The following is a 14,895-nucleotide window of genomic DNA, read 5'->3' as shown; positions in this document are numbered from 1 at the left end:
AATGTTAAAGAGAAAAAAAAAAAAAGAAAAATGAATACTTCACAACTCCTTTAATAAGGTTAATATTTCCCTAATACTACTACCCAGTACATTACAAGAAAACTACAAACTAATATTCCTCATAACATAGCTGCAAAAATCCTCAACAAAACATTAGCAAATTGTATCCAGAAATATAAAAACAGATATGTAATGACCAAGTGGGTTTCGCCAGAATGCAAAACTAATTTTACTATTTGAAGGGGGAAAAGCAGTATTACCATATTAGTAAATCAGAAAAACCACCTTTTAATCTTCTCAATAGACACAGAAAGAAAACTTAAGAAATGTAACATCCATTCCTGATTTAAAAAAAAAAATCTAGACAAACTATGACTAGAATTTCACTAACTATAAAAGGCATTTTCTTTAAGAATCTGCAGCTAAGGGGCGCCTGGGTGGCTCAGTGGGTTAAGTCTCTGCCTTCGGCTGGCGTCATGATCTCAGGGTCCTGGGATCGAGCCCCACATCGGGCTCTCTGCTCAGCAGGGAGCCTGCCTCCTCTCTCTCTGCCTGCCTCTGTCCCTACTTGTGATCTCTTTCTCTCTTTGTCAAATAAATAAAATCTTAAAAAAAAAAAATCTGCAGCTAACAACATACTTAATGGTGAGAGACTGAATGCTTTCTCCCAATGATTAGGTACAAGACAAGGATGTCCTCTCCCATGGTTACTTTTCCACATAGTACTAGAAATCCTAACTAAAGTAATAATCCAAGAAAAAAAAAAATAAAAGGCATACAGATTGGAAAAGAAAAAATAAAACTATCCCTATTAGTAGATGACAGGAGTGTCTAGAAAATTCCCAGGAATCTACACACACACACACACACACACACACAACAAAATACATTCTAGAACTAAGTGAATTTAGCAAGTTTAGCAGGACACAAGGTCAACACAATCATTTAATATATAAACATAATGAGCAATTGGAAATAGAAACTTTTTAAATACTATTTAAAAGGGATACGATAATGAATTTTTTTAAAGATTTATTTATTTGTTTAAGAAAGGGAAAGAGAGAAAGAGAAAGAGCACGCAAGCACAGGGAGGTGCAGAGGAAGAGGGAGCCCAATGCCAGGTTTGATCCCAGGACCCTGAGATCATGACCTGAGCCAAAAATCAAGAGTTGGCCGCTTAACTGACTGAGCCTCCCAGGCGTCCCTGAAATTCTTATGTAGAACTATAATGAAGCATGCATGGAATTTGTATGCAGAAAATTACAACATGCCAATGAAAAATCAAGGAAGACTTGAATGTAAAGACACTGTGTTCATGGATTGGAAGATTCAACTTAGTAAAAATGTCAACGTTCCACAAAGGGATCTAAAGATTTAATACCATCCCTATCAAAATCCCAGCAGTATTTTTTGTAGCTATAGACAAGATGATTGTAAAAATTTATATAAAAGAGTGAAGGAAGTAGAACAGCTTAAAATTATTTTGAAAAAGAAGGCAAAGCTTGAGGAATCAAACTGATTTTAAAACTTCCAGTGAGTCTTTATAATAAAGTTATAGTAACCAAGATAGTATGGTATTGACAAAAAGATAAACACATAGAGCAATGACAATAGAACAGAACAGAGGATCGAGAAAAAAACCTACACAAATAAAGCTATTTGATCTTACATACTTTTGTAAAAGTGATTCAGTGGAAGGCAGTCTTTTCAACAGATAGAGTTAGTTAGAACAATTGGCCAAATATAGGCAAAGAAAAAGAAGAGCTCGATCGAAATCTCACACCGTCTATGACAAATTAACAAAAATGGATCATAAACTGGGACACCTGGGTGGCTCATTTGGTTAAGCATGCAACTCTTGGTTTCAGCTTAGGTCAAAATCTCAGAGTCGTGAAAGCGCAGAGCCTGTGTAAGATTCTCTCCCTCTCCCTCTGCCCCTTTCCCCCATGCTCGCTCGCTCGCTCTCAATAAGTAAATCTTTTTTAAAAATAGATCATAAACGTAAATGTAACACATAAAACTATAAGACTTTTAAAGAAAACATAGAAGAATATCTTCATGAGGGCGCCTGGGTGGCTCAGTGGTGTAAGCCGCTGCCTTCGGCTCAGGTCATGATCTCAGGTCCTGGGATCGAGTCCCGCATCGGGCTCTCTGCTGAGCAGAGAGCCTGCTTCCCTCTCTCTCTCTCTGCCTGCCTCTCCATCTACTCGTGATTTCTCTCTGTCAAATAAATAAATAAAATCTTTAAAAAAAAAAAAAAAAAAATAAAAAAAGAAGAAGAATATCTTCATGAACTTCATGAATATTGTCATGAGTTAGGCAAAAAGTTCTTAGAAATAACACCAAAAGTATGATCCATAAAAGAAAATATTGATAAATTTGACTTCTAAATTAAAGACATTTTCTTTGCCAAAGCCACTTTCAAGACTATGAATAGACAAGCTGCAAATGGGAAGAAAATATTTGCAAATCACATCTCCATCAATGGGCTTATATCCAGAATGTATAAAGAATTCTTAAAAGTCAGCATTACAGTGGCATCTGAGTGGCTCAGTGGGTTAAGCCTCTGCCTTCGGCTCAGGTCACGATTCCAGGGTCCTGGGTTCGAGCCCCTCATTGGGTTCTCTGCTCGGCAGGGAGCCTGCTTCCTCCTCTTTTTCTTTCTCTGCCTGCCTCACTCCCTACTTGTGATCTCTGTCTATAAATAATAATAAATATAAATAGATAAATCTTAAAAAACAAAAAGCAGTACATAACAACCCAGTTTAAAGGTGTGCAAACACTAGGACATATCACTAAAAAGGATATACAAACGGCAACTGCTGAAGAGATACCCCACACCATTAGCTGTTAGGTGAGTCAATATTAAAATCATGAAGAAATACAATTACACACCTCCTATAACAGGTAAAACAAAAAATACCGACAATTCTAAGTGTTGATGGATGAGGAATGGAAGCAACTGGACTTCTCATCCTTCTGATAGGAAGGCAGAAGTGGTAAGACCACTCTGGAGAACAAATTGGTGGTATCTAAAGTCAACTTCATTTTTATATATGAACAAATTGGATACGAAATGGATTTTAAAATAGGTAATATTTATAAACTCATCAAAGTGAGCTACCCGTGAACAACACAAGATGTATCACATCTCTGCAGGGTCAATTATAAAACTTTCTTCAGAAAATTAAGAAGTCTTCAACAAATGTACATTTATACCATGTTTTTGGACGCGAGGACAAAGTATTGTAAAGATGTCAAATCATCCCCAACTCTACTCAATATCCCAACAGAGTTTTGTTGTAGTAGCTGCTAAACTTGATAAGCTGTTTCTAAAATGTATACAGAAAAACAAAAGGCCAAGAATAGCCAAGACTATCTTAAGAAAGAACAAGACCTTGCTCTGTCAGCTATCAAAACTTTAAGTTGTAATGATTAATACAGTATAGTATTAGTGAAGAGACAAATGGATTCCAAACCTAAATATGCAATGCAAATTCATAAGCTTTTAGTATTTAATATACATAAATAACTTCATGATCCTGGAGTAAGGATGGGTGTCTTATTCAGGTCACTAAAAACACTAAAGGGAAAATTCTTTCTATACAGGAGCATATTAAAATTAATAACTTCTTCTGTTCATCACAGACACTATTGAAAGGATGAAAACATGTCATAAAATGAAAGAAAATATTTCAACACACATAACTGATTAGTTATACAAAATGGAGAAATTCTATAAAATTATTTTAAAAGACAGCCCAGCAAAAAATGGGCGAAAGTTTTGAATAGGTCATTCACTAAAAAAGGAAATCCAAGTAGCCAATAAACATATAAAAAGATGTTCATATTTGGGAAATGCAAATTAAGCAAAAAAATAATCAGAAATAGATTCACAAATACAGAGAACAAATTAGTGGTTACCAGATGGGACAGGCAAATAGGTATAGGGGATTAAGAGATTAAAAAATATTCCAGTTTCACAATAAATATGTCACAAGATGAAAAGTACAGCAGAGGGGATATAATAACCTCATGTGTTAACAGATGATAACTACATTTATTGTGCTAAACATTTTGTAATGTTTAGTCTTGGATTTGGGTTCAGGCAGGTCATAATTTCAGAAAGTACCTGGATGATCAATTATCAACCCACTACGCTGTACACCATAAATTAATATAATAATGTATGTAAACTATACTTCATTTTTAAAAAAGAGAAAAGGGGGAACCTGGGTGGCTCAGTGGTTTAAGCCTCTGCCTTCAGCTCAGGTCATTGTCTCAGGGTCCTGGGATCGAGCCCCGCATTGGGCTCTCTGCTCAGCATGGAACCTGCTTCCCCCTCTCTCTCTGCCTGCCTCTCTGCCTACTTGTGATCTCTCTCTCTATCAAATAAATAAAGTCTTTAAAAAAAAGAAAAGAAGTTATGTTCTATGAGGGAAAAAAAGAAAACAAAAGGAAGGAAATTATAAAAGAATAGTGATAAACTCTAGAGAATTGGGAGAAGATTATAATCATACACAAGCACATGAGAAGCTTAAGGGTATTTGTCAAATTTTATTTCTTGATCTGGGTGATGTTTACATGGAACTTAGTTTTATAATTAACTGTACATACATGTTTGTTTTTAGACACTTTTGTGAGTATTATATTTCACAATTTTTTTAAAAATCTTACAGGGGCACCTGGGTGGCTCAGAGGGTTAGGCCTCTGCCTTCAGCTCAGATCATGGTCTCAGGGTCCTGGGATCAAGCCCCGCATGGGGCTCTCTGCTTAGTGGGGAGCCTGCTTCCCCCTTTCTCTCTGCCTGCCTCTCTGCCTACTTGTAATCTCTCTGTGTCAAATAAATGAATAAAATCTTTAAAAAAAAAAATTCTACAAAAGTTTTCCAAAATCCTTTCGTAAATCTCATACCTAGAAATGTTTCATTACAAATCTTATATCTTTTACAGCATAAAAAATAGTTTGCGATTTTTTACTAATAATTGAAATAATTTAGACACAACTTCCTTTCAAAAATGAAAATTGAATAACACCAATATATAGTTGAATATATATACATTCTAGTCACACTAGCATTAAGAGCATAGGATATTAAGCAGCACAAATATTCAGTCCATCAAGCCCTTAAGTTGAACTTTTTTTTTTTTTTAAGATTTTATTTGTCAGAGAGAGAGAGCACGAGCACAGGCAGACAGAATGGCAGGCAGAGGCAGAGGGAGAAGCAGGCTCCCTGCTGAGCAAGGAACCCGATGTGGGACTCCATCCCAGGACACTGGGATCATGACCTGAGCCAAAGGCAGCTGCTTAACCAACTGAGCCACCCAGGTGTCCCTTAAGTTGAACATTTAAGAAAGTTCTTTTATCTAGCATACAGTACCAAATAACTATATGAAGAATGTTAGAGTTTAATATTATGGTTTCATGTTGTAGGAATAAAAACAGCATTCGTTTCAGCTTGCAGTCCACAGGCTTAAGCATCAAGTAAATAGATATTTCAAAATGGGGTTTTGGCTTTTAAGAAAATGATACCAGGGATGCCTGGGTGGCTCAGTCCGTTAAGTGCTGAGTCTTGGACTTGGGTTCAGGCAGGTCATGATTTCAGAGTCCGAAATTTCAGGCAGATCAAGCTCTGAATGGAGAGTGATTAAGACTTTCTTCCTCTCCCTCTACCTCTCTTCCCCTCAAAGAAAGAAAGAAAGGAAGGAAGGAAGAGAAAGAGAGGAAGGGAGGGACGAACAAAGCGAGGTGGAAGGGAGAATGGGACCATGTTTGCTAGCAGTGTTATTCCAAGAAGTATCATTAGGACCTTATTTTTTCACGATCAAACGGAAGTACCTGGATGATCAGAAATTCTCCTGATAAAGTTGAAATACTTTAGTATTTTATACTAAAGTACATACATAATACTTTGAGGACTGGTCGTAGGCAGTATTTCTTAAAAACCTTCTTGCTTTCATATGATCTCCCTGATAGGAGGAAGTGGTGATGCAACATGGGGGCTTAAGTGGGTAGAAGAAGAATCAATGAAACAAGCCGGGATTGGGAGGGAGACAAACCATAAGTGACTCACAAAACAGACTGAGGGTTGCTGGGGGGAGGGGGGGAGAGAGAAGGGGGGTGGGATTATGGACATTGGGGAGGGTATGTGCTATGGTGAGTGCTGTGAAGTGTGTAAACCTGGTGATTCACAGACCTGTACCCCTGGGGATAAAAATATATGTTTATAAAAAAATAAAAATTAAAAAAATGTTAAAAATTAAAAAAAAAAAAAAAAAACCTTCTTGCTTTGGAATTCCACTAAGCAGAAAAATGGAAGCAAGAATCGGTGACCGTGTTACTGAACTGGTTTCAACTCACTGGAAGCAGATCTTCTTCAAAATCATTAACAATGATTTTTTTAAATGAGTAATTTTGATTCAGGAGTATGTTTGTATAGGGACTGGATTGTGTCCGCTGCCCCTAAACTCATATACTGAAGCGCTAACCCTCAACGTGAGGGTATGTGGAGACTGGGCTTTTGAGGATGTAATGAAGGATAAATAGGTCATAAGGGTGGGATCTTAATGCAATCTGAACAGTGTCCTTCTAAGAGGAACAGACAGGGCACAGAGGAAGGACCAGGTAAAGACATAGCAAGAAGTCTGCAGTCTACAGGACAGGAAGAGAAGTCTCACCAGAAACCTATGTGCACCTTGATCTTGGACTTCCAGACTCCAAAACTATGAGAAAATAAATTTCTATTGTTTAAGACACCCCCCCCCATCTGTGGTATTTTGTTATGGTAGCCCAAGAAGATGAATAGGAGTTAAATTCATTATTTATTTATTTATTTAAGTTTCCTCTTTTCTTTCCCTAAAAAACACTACAGTTGCATAATAACAAATCTATACGATATCGCTTTTCATTAAACGTTGCCATCATTGTTGCCATAGCCACACACTGTAAGAAAAGCAACGTGAGACCCCTATGTTACTTCAGTACAAAATAGATTTTCTGTACATCAGCGTGGTTATGCGTACATTCCTCTGTCTTCCTTAATGATAGCTCCGTATGGGTCTACTCTGACTTCCATAACAAAATGCCATAGACTGGGGGACTTGAGCAGCATATATTTTCTCACAGTTCTGGAGACTGGAAGTCCCATATCAAGGCTCCAGCCAATCTGGTTTCTGGTGAGAACTCTTCTGGGCTTGCTAAACACTACCTTCTCACACTGGCCACACAGGGCATTTCCTCTGTGCCGGAGTGTCAAGGAGAGGGGGCACTCTGTCTGGTCTCTCTTCTTATAAAGACACTAATCCCATCAGATCAGGACCCCACCCTCATTTAACCTGAGAGGTGCCATCTCCAAATACAGTCCTGGAGGTTAGGACTTCAACATAAGAATTCTAAGCGAAACAAACATTCAGTCCATAAAAACCTCTAAACATAACAACCTGCCTTCCCAGGCTATCATGTAATCAAATGTCAGAGCTCGCTACCTCTAGTGGAAAAGAGAGACAACAAAAAGCTGTTCAGTATACAAACACTGAGATAAAATGCTGTATTTTTAAAATGATTCGTTTTCATAGTATGTCAATGGTATATACCATTCAAGTGCTACAGGGGATTTGGTCAGAGAAAAGCAAATTTTGTTTTTTTTTTTTTTTAAGATTTTTATTTGACAGAGATCACAAGTAGGCAGAGAAGCAGGCAGAGAGAGAGAGGAGGAAGCAGGCTCGCTGCCAAGCGATGCCCGATATGGGGCTCGATCCCAGGACCCTGAGATCATGACCTGAGCCAAAGGCAGAGGCTTAACCCACTGAGCCACCCAGGCGCCCCAAGAAAAGCAAATTTAAACTATAGGAATGATTCTCTGAAGACCTGGGAGAGGCTAAAACTATGCCTTGAAAGATCAGGTGGGATGCAGTGAAAACAAAGCCCCCAGTTACCTGGGAACTGGCAGGTAACCTGGGAACAGACTTGAGTGTTACTGGGTGGTCTTGCAGGGAAATAATCATTCAAATACAAAACTCTCCAACAGAGAGATATTCTAAGGGCTTTCCTTTTGATTTAGTTAACATATGGCCACACAGTAGTCCCAGCTATGATCTGTGCTTTATCACATTCCTTGAAAAATCTACTATAGACAATTACATTAACACAGCCAAAAGATAGGTGTCTTAAAAGAGAGCCAAAATTGAGCATTCCCAATCTATTCCCTGGGAATCTATATCCCAGCCAGTATCCTAGAGGATTAAAAACCTTTTTAGGTTTCATCAAAATGGTTCTACCAGGAAGGGCTACTCAAAGAACAGTCCTGTGTATATACTTTTTATTTTATTTTTTTAAGATTTTATTTATTTGACAGACAGAGATCACAAGTAGGCAGAGAGGCAGGCAGAGAGAGAGAGAGAGAGAGGGAAGCAGGCTTCCTGCGGAGCAGGGAGCCCGATGCGGGGCTCAATCCCAGGACCCTGAGATCATGACCCAAGCCAAAGGCAGCAGCCCAAACCACTGAGCCACCCAGGCGCCCCTGTGTATATACTTTTTAAATTACTACAGTTGCTCTAGTCCCCTCCCTCCTTTCACTATATCCTCAACTGAACGGACAGATTCGTTTTTCCAGAGCTCCATAACTCCACTTTTAAAAAGTATGCCTCTGGCCACCTGAATCAAACACAAACCCCTCTGCCTATCATTTAAGTAAGAATCTCCCTAAATCAAAGCCCACCATATTCTATTCTAGCTTTACTGCCGGACTCAAAACTTGCCCCAAATGCAATGCAAGCCCTTGCTCCTCGCCTGACTTGAAAGCTCTTCTGCCTTCTCCTCCATTTGCCATCCATAGCCTTTCCATTCTTTGTGGGTCACCTCCTCCATGAAGCACTCTCTGATGACATGACAGACACCAATTCTTCCTTCAGTCAACAACTATGCATTAAGAACCTATTCTGTTCCGGGACGCTTGGGTGGCTCAGTTGGTTAAGCAGCTGCCTTCGGCTCAGGTCATGATCCCAGTGTCCTGGGATAGAGTCCCACATCGGGTTCCTTGCTCAGCAGGGAGTCTGCTTCTCCCTCTGCCTCTGCCTGCCATTCTGTCTGCCTGCGCTTGGTCTCTGCCCCCACTCTGATAAATAAATAAAATCTTAAAAAAAAAAAAAAAAAAAAAGAACCTATTCTGTTCCAGAAGTTGAGAGGGCTCTTTCTTCCTAATTCTTTTTGTCCACATTGTCTGTGACTTACATTTAAAACTCTTACTACTGTGCAAGTCTTCCAATATGTCACTTTATATTTGTGGAAAAGGATCTCAAATGTTTTATTTACTAGTTGGCTCTTCTGTGCAATCTCACAAGTTACTTGGATTTGTAGGTGATTTGTCTTGGGAACCAACACATACACATCTTTTATACTGTCCATAGCACATAATAAAGGGCTAAATATCTCATTATTAACTGGCGTTAAATATGTTTTCACTTGCAAACCTTGTGAATACTTACTTTTGTTCCTTTCTTTGACGGACAGAAGGAAAGAGAGAAGAGGTTGGTTGACATCCCTGGAAGAGTTTTTTTTCAGTTACCTATCATTGTCCTTAACTGTAATTTGTTAACAAGTATTTCTGGAGTTCCTACTATGTGTCAGATACAGGCACAAATATTCTATTATGGTAGAGCCTTAATCACAGCCTTAATTCGCTAGGCACTGATTACTGTTCTCTGCACATAGTTAACACTCAACAAGTAGGTGTTGAGTGACTATATGAACGTAGCCTCCTGCTCTCAAGCAGCTCCTATTTTAGCAGTGTAGGGGTAAATAGGCTATAGGTGATGAATAAATAAGTAGATGAGCTAGGTGATTTCAGAGCGTGATAATTACTATGGAGAAAATAAAAAAGCATAATATTATGCAGTTTGCCAATTTGGCTTTTTGTTGTTTTTTGTTTTGTTTTGTTTTTAAAGATTTTATTTATTTATTTGACAGAGATCACAAGTAGGCAGAGAGGCAGGCAGAGAGAGAGGAAGAGAAGCAGGCTCCCTGCCAAGCAGAGAGCCAGATGTGCGGCTTGATCCCAGGACCCTGGGACCTGACCTGAGCCGAAGGCAGAGGCTTTAACCCACTGAACCACCCAGCCCCCCTCCCCCTTGTTTTGTTGTTTTAATCAGCCAAGTCAAGCTACCATCAGCACGACTTAGTGGACAATATTGCGATCTCGGCGGCAGAATTCCTGGGTTCACAACCCTGCCTTCTTCCCCCGCTGTGTGGCTCTGGACAAATTACTTAAGCTTTCTGGCCTCGTTATCCCCATCCTCTAACAGTACCTACGGCATAAGATGGGTTGAGGATTTTTTAAAAAAAGTTGATAAGCAAAGTATTTGGTACTGTGCCTGGCAACCTAGGAAGCCTTTTAGAAATGTCAGTGATCACCACGGCCGCCTGTCAGGTTAACTCACCTGACGCCAAGCGGAGGTGAGAACCTCAGGCGCCCTTTGTCGCTGAGCCCCCGCCCAGATCCTCGCCTCCTGCCCCTGGGGCTAGTGGGGCAGAGTTTTGACCTTGAACTGAGGTCCTAAGAGGCCGAGGGGTCGGTCCCAGTCCATCTGCGAAGACGGACGGAGATGGACAAGGGCTGCGGGGCTCGGGGTGGGCGGCGGGCTCCCCAGCTCCTCCCTCGGGCCGGAGGCCTCGAGGGCTCACACCAGCTCACCCCGGACGCCCAGCAGCGGCGGGGGATGGGCCGGGCTCTCCCCCAGCGCCCGCCTCTCGGAGCCGCGGTTCGCTGCCGAAGGGGTCGGGACCGCGGGGCCCAGCTCCTCGTCGCCCCGCCCCCAGCCCAACGGTAGCGGGCGCGCTGCCCTCCCGGGGTGCGAGGCCGCGGGCGGGCCTGGCGATTGGCGGGGAGAGTGCGAGGGGCACGCGGGCGGGGGCGGGGGGCGGGGATGGGGGGCGGGGGGGCGGGCACAAGCGCGCAGGCGGCGCGGCCGGCACGCGGCGCTCGCGCTCCCTGCTTAAATGAGCCTGGGCTCCCCGCGCCCGCCACTTCGGAGGGGCTCGCGCCGCGGCCGCGGGAGGAGCGGCCCGTGCGGGTGTCGTCCCTCGCGCCAGCGCGCCTCGGCTGCGGGGCGGTCGATGGGACAGAGCGCCGCGGAGCAAGAGGCGGCGCCCGTCGGGGGGCTCGGGCAGCGCGGGAGCCCGCCGGGGGACTCGAGCATGGCGCGCTGCAGGACCTGAGCCCTGCCCCGCGGGGAGAGGCAGCCTGGTGGCGGGCGATGGGGGCCGAGCGGGACTGCCGCCGCGCCGGGCCGTGAGCGCCGCGCCGCCGCCGCCGCCGCCTCCTCGCCACCGCCTCGGCCCCTCGCGAAGCGCCGGACCGCTCGGGAACATGGCCCTAGAGCAGCTCTGCGCGGTCCTCAAAGGTAAGCGCCGGGGGCCGCGGACGGCGCCCCCTGCGGGCGGAGGCCGGCGTCTTCGCGTCCCTCCCGGGCGCCCGACGCGCCTCTTTGTCTGGTCCGCGCGGACCTCGGAGCTCCCGCGCCCCGCCGGATCGACTTGCTCGCGCCGCGCCTCTGCCCCAGCCCGCTACGTGCGGGCAGGCTCCGCGGGGCGCTGGTGGGAACGCGCGGTAGGACGGGAAGCGGCGGCCCGGCGGGGCCCTCCGAGCCGTGTCCTCGCGCCTCTTCATTTCAGTTCCGCGCATCGCTTCGCAAAGTTGTGGGGTCCGTGTAACTGGGGCCAAGGCCGGTCTTTTTCAGCATTCAGTGACAAAGTCATTCCACGCAAACAATAAACGCCCCGGCCGAGGCGTCGCTGAGCCGCTCTCGACAAGCCCCGCGCTGGCGGGTGGCGGGTGGCGGGTGGCTGGTGGCGGAACGGCCTGCGAGCCGGGCCGGGTCCCACCTGCTGCGGCCGCGGAGGCTGCGGCACCACTGCGGGCGCCGAGACCCGGCTCGGCCCGGCCCAGAGCCCGCCGCTCGCGGCCGCGCCCCGGCGCTTCCCGGGACCTCGGAATACCGTGCCGCTGGTGTCTGGTTCTTTTTGATTTGTGGCACTGGGAATTAAAACCGTGGGCTTGCCAAGCGTACAAAGCTCCCAAACACTCTAGAGCTGCTTTGCATTTTCCTGGAGGTGTTAATTTACCTTGAAATTTTTATGCATGGATTATTAAGGTTGTGATACAAAGTTGCTTCCGAAACTCGGACTGAATAATTCCTTTTTTCAGTCGTCAGAGGAACAGCATCACCACCAAAAAACGGCTTCCCTTTTCCCCCACTGATTTAAATTGAAAACTGAATAGCTGTATGTTGATAATGCTATGAAATTATCGTCTTTTTTGTATTGGGTAAGGAGTTACGGTATTGTATTAGCAGTGTCACATAGAGATTATTGTATCCTGATATTTGTACAGTGACAAATGTTGGGTGGTTTTTTTTTCCCATTCCAAATTAATACTTTTTTCAAATTTGTTTATTAGAAAGTTCAGTATAATTTTGCTTTTAATTTTAACTGGACAGTTGCCTGCTTTCCAGATTTTCCTAATGCATAACTGAGACTTCAGCAGTTTAATTTCAAATATTTCCCCAACTGTATACTTACAGACTTATACCAGGACTTTCTACCTAGTGAATATTTCATATCACTCCATGAATTCTTAGTGATTCCTTCACTAAATTAAAATTTAGAATTCTGGGGGCGACTGGGGGGCTCAGTCGTTAAGCGTCTGCCCTCTGCTTAGGTCATGCATGATCCCAGGGCCCTGGAATTGAGCCCGGAGCCCCACATCGGGCTCCTTGCTCGGTGGGGAGCGTGCTTCTCCCTCTCCCACTCCCCCGCTTGTGTTCCCTCATTCGCTATGTCGCTCTCTGTCAAATAAATAAAATCTTTTAAAAAAATTTAAAACTCTGATAATTTAGTATAGTTTTCCTGTCTGTAAATCCTAATTTGTGTAGCCATTCCTTGGAAATTAGATTGTTTTATTCTTCCAAAATAAATTCTACATGCACAATAGGTTTTCGGTTAGTGTTCATTATCCAGATTTGTTTCATTGTCTTGATTGCTTTATGGTTATCGACATCACGACACTCCATCTGGGCAGCCCCCTAAGGAGAAATAAGTTAGCCCTGTTACACAGCTCTACCTGCGGAACTTTATGGGAACTGAGCGGGATAGGACAGAATTGTTGGTCCTCCTGAATCCTGAAGGTATTTGCAGCTTTTCTGCTTATGCTTTTGTCATTGGTACATACTGCCCTCTCTGGTCACTGTGGTGAAGCATTTAGTTGTTGCGCCTTTCAGGAAAGAATGCTGTGGTGATGGCAGAGCTGACAGTGAAAACAATGTAGTATTTGGCTTTGCTTTTTAGTGTACACTAAAACCTACAATTGTTTTACATGCTGGAGCATTTTTAAAGCTCAAACTAAGTTGCTGTAGGCTTGCTAGAGATGAAACAAGCTATTTTTAAGTCTTCTAAAGTTTGTGTGTGTGTGCTTGTAAATATGGGGAATTGGTCTAGAAAGATTCAAGAAATAAATGAAAGTTGATTGTGAGAAGCAAATCTGGGAGAGACCAGAGTGAAGGGAAGACTTCTATTTCACTGCACCCCCATTTGTAACCCTTGATTTTTTTTTTTTACCAAATGCTGTGTGTTATCTATATAAAAATTGTTATTTTTAATTTTTTTAAATTATCTTTTTAGTAAATACTAGATTTTCCTAGTGCTCCCATTCATTGTGTGCATTAAGGCATGAAAAAGCAGCCCTTAAGTATTCTGTGAGGTGAATTGCTTCAGTGCTGAAGAGGTTCTTATCACAAGCAGTTATTTAATATTTGCATAATTATAGCTGTTACCTATCCAAAGCCTTGTTTGCAGTATTGTGGTCAGTTTTAACTAAAACAAATCATCCATAATGAATGTGTGAGATCTTAAGTAGAAGGTAATGTTCTTTAAGATGCCATTGATTCTTTTTGTTTTACTCTCAGTGGTAAGAACAAAAGGATAACTCTACTAGGCTTTTCAAACAGTTCATATGTTGTTAAAACTGAATAATTCACTTTTAACTCTTTATGATCCCTCCGGGTCTTATAAAATTTGATTTAACTTTCTGTCAAAGTTAAGTATGCATCATAGTCACATGAAAATATTGCATTAGTATTATAAGCCCATTTTTTACTATTTTATTCACTCTTCACACTTTAGAAGAATCCTATTAGATTCAGCTATATTTAAACTATATAAACTACTATAAAATTTATCGTGTAACAGCATTAATATCCCTCGGCACTATATTTTTAAAAATCTTACCTGAGACTGACAAAAATTAATTCCTGTCGATTTTTCACATGCCTCATCCAAAAACTAGTAAACTATCCAAAAATAAGTGCAGTACTGGAAAGCTGTCCTTTTAATCGTGAAGCTTTAAACACCGTCTTATTAAAAATTAACTTGTTGGCTTTTCTCCCCTGGAAGAAGGGAAATGTTTTAAGGCTGAAAATTGAAGTCTGACTAAACACTTATTTTATTATAGTAAATCCTCAAACTAGAATCCATTTTATCTATGTTTTGAAACCAGATTCACCCGTGAGAAAAAAAACAAGCAGCCCTGTAATACACATGTGCATTACAAAACAAGTTCATATCCAAAGTTTTAAAATAATCTCACATTATGTTTTTGGTTATTACCCATTCAGCAGTCTCCTATAGTTTTGTGGTTTTTTTTTTTTTTCAGTCTCATTTTTTTCATTTTATGCTCCTTGCAGAGTAATTCTTGATTAAAAAATGTGTCCCTCAATCACTACACAATCCCAGTTATTATGGTCTTTGATTTGAAAAGGAAACCCTAAAATGTTATTGGGTCCATTAGCTTCCAGACTTTCCGTAGAGGAGAACTTCCTCAAAAGGAACTCTTCTGAGGGTGTACTT

The 14,895-nt window shown here is 42.3% G+C and overlaps 1 protein-coding gene across 5 annotated transcripts in view; it reads left to right on the top strand.

The window, feature by feature from the left end:
• The first annotated feature begins 11,312 nt into the window (after window positions 1-11,312).
• Window positions 11,313-14,895, top strand: part of NETO2 (neuropilin and tolloid like 2) — a 92,893-nt gene continuing 89,310 nt past the window's right edge. For all 5 annotated transcript variants that reach the window (XR_009400763.1, XR_009400762.1, XM_059382058.1 and 2 more), the window contains exon 1: window positions 11,313-11,396. Coding sequence is in view for 3 of the 5 variants with exons in the window: in XM_059382058.1 (XP_059238041.1) it covers window positions 11,363-11,396 (34 nt within the window). In the remaining 2 variants the exon portion in view is untranslated. The remainder of the gene's footprint in view (window positions 11,397-14,895) is intronic.

The sequence above is a fragment of the Mustela nigripes genome, chromosome 17, assembly GCF_022355385.1.
Source record: "Mustela nigripes isolate SB6536 chromosome 17, MUSNIG.SB6536, whole genome shotgun sequence".
Taxonomy (NCBI): Eukaryota; Metazoa; Chordata; class Mammalia; order Carnivora; family Mustelidae; genus Mustela; species Mustela nigripes.
This window is presented reverse-complemented; position numbering and strand designations above follow the sequence as displayed.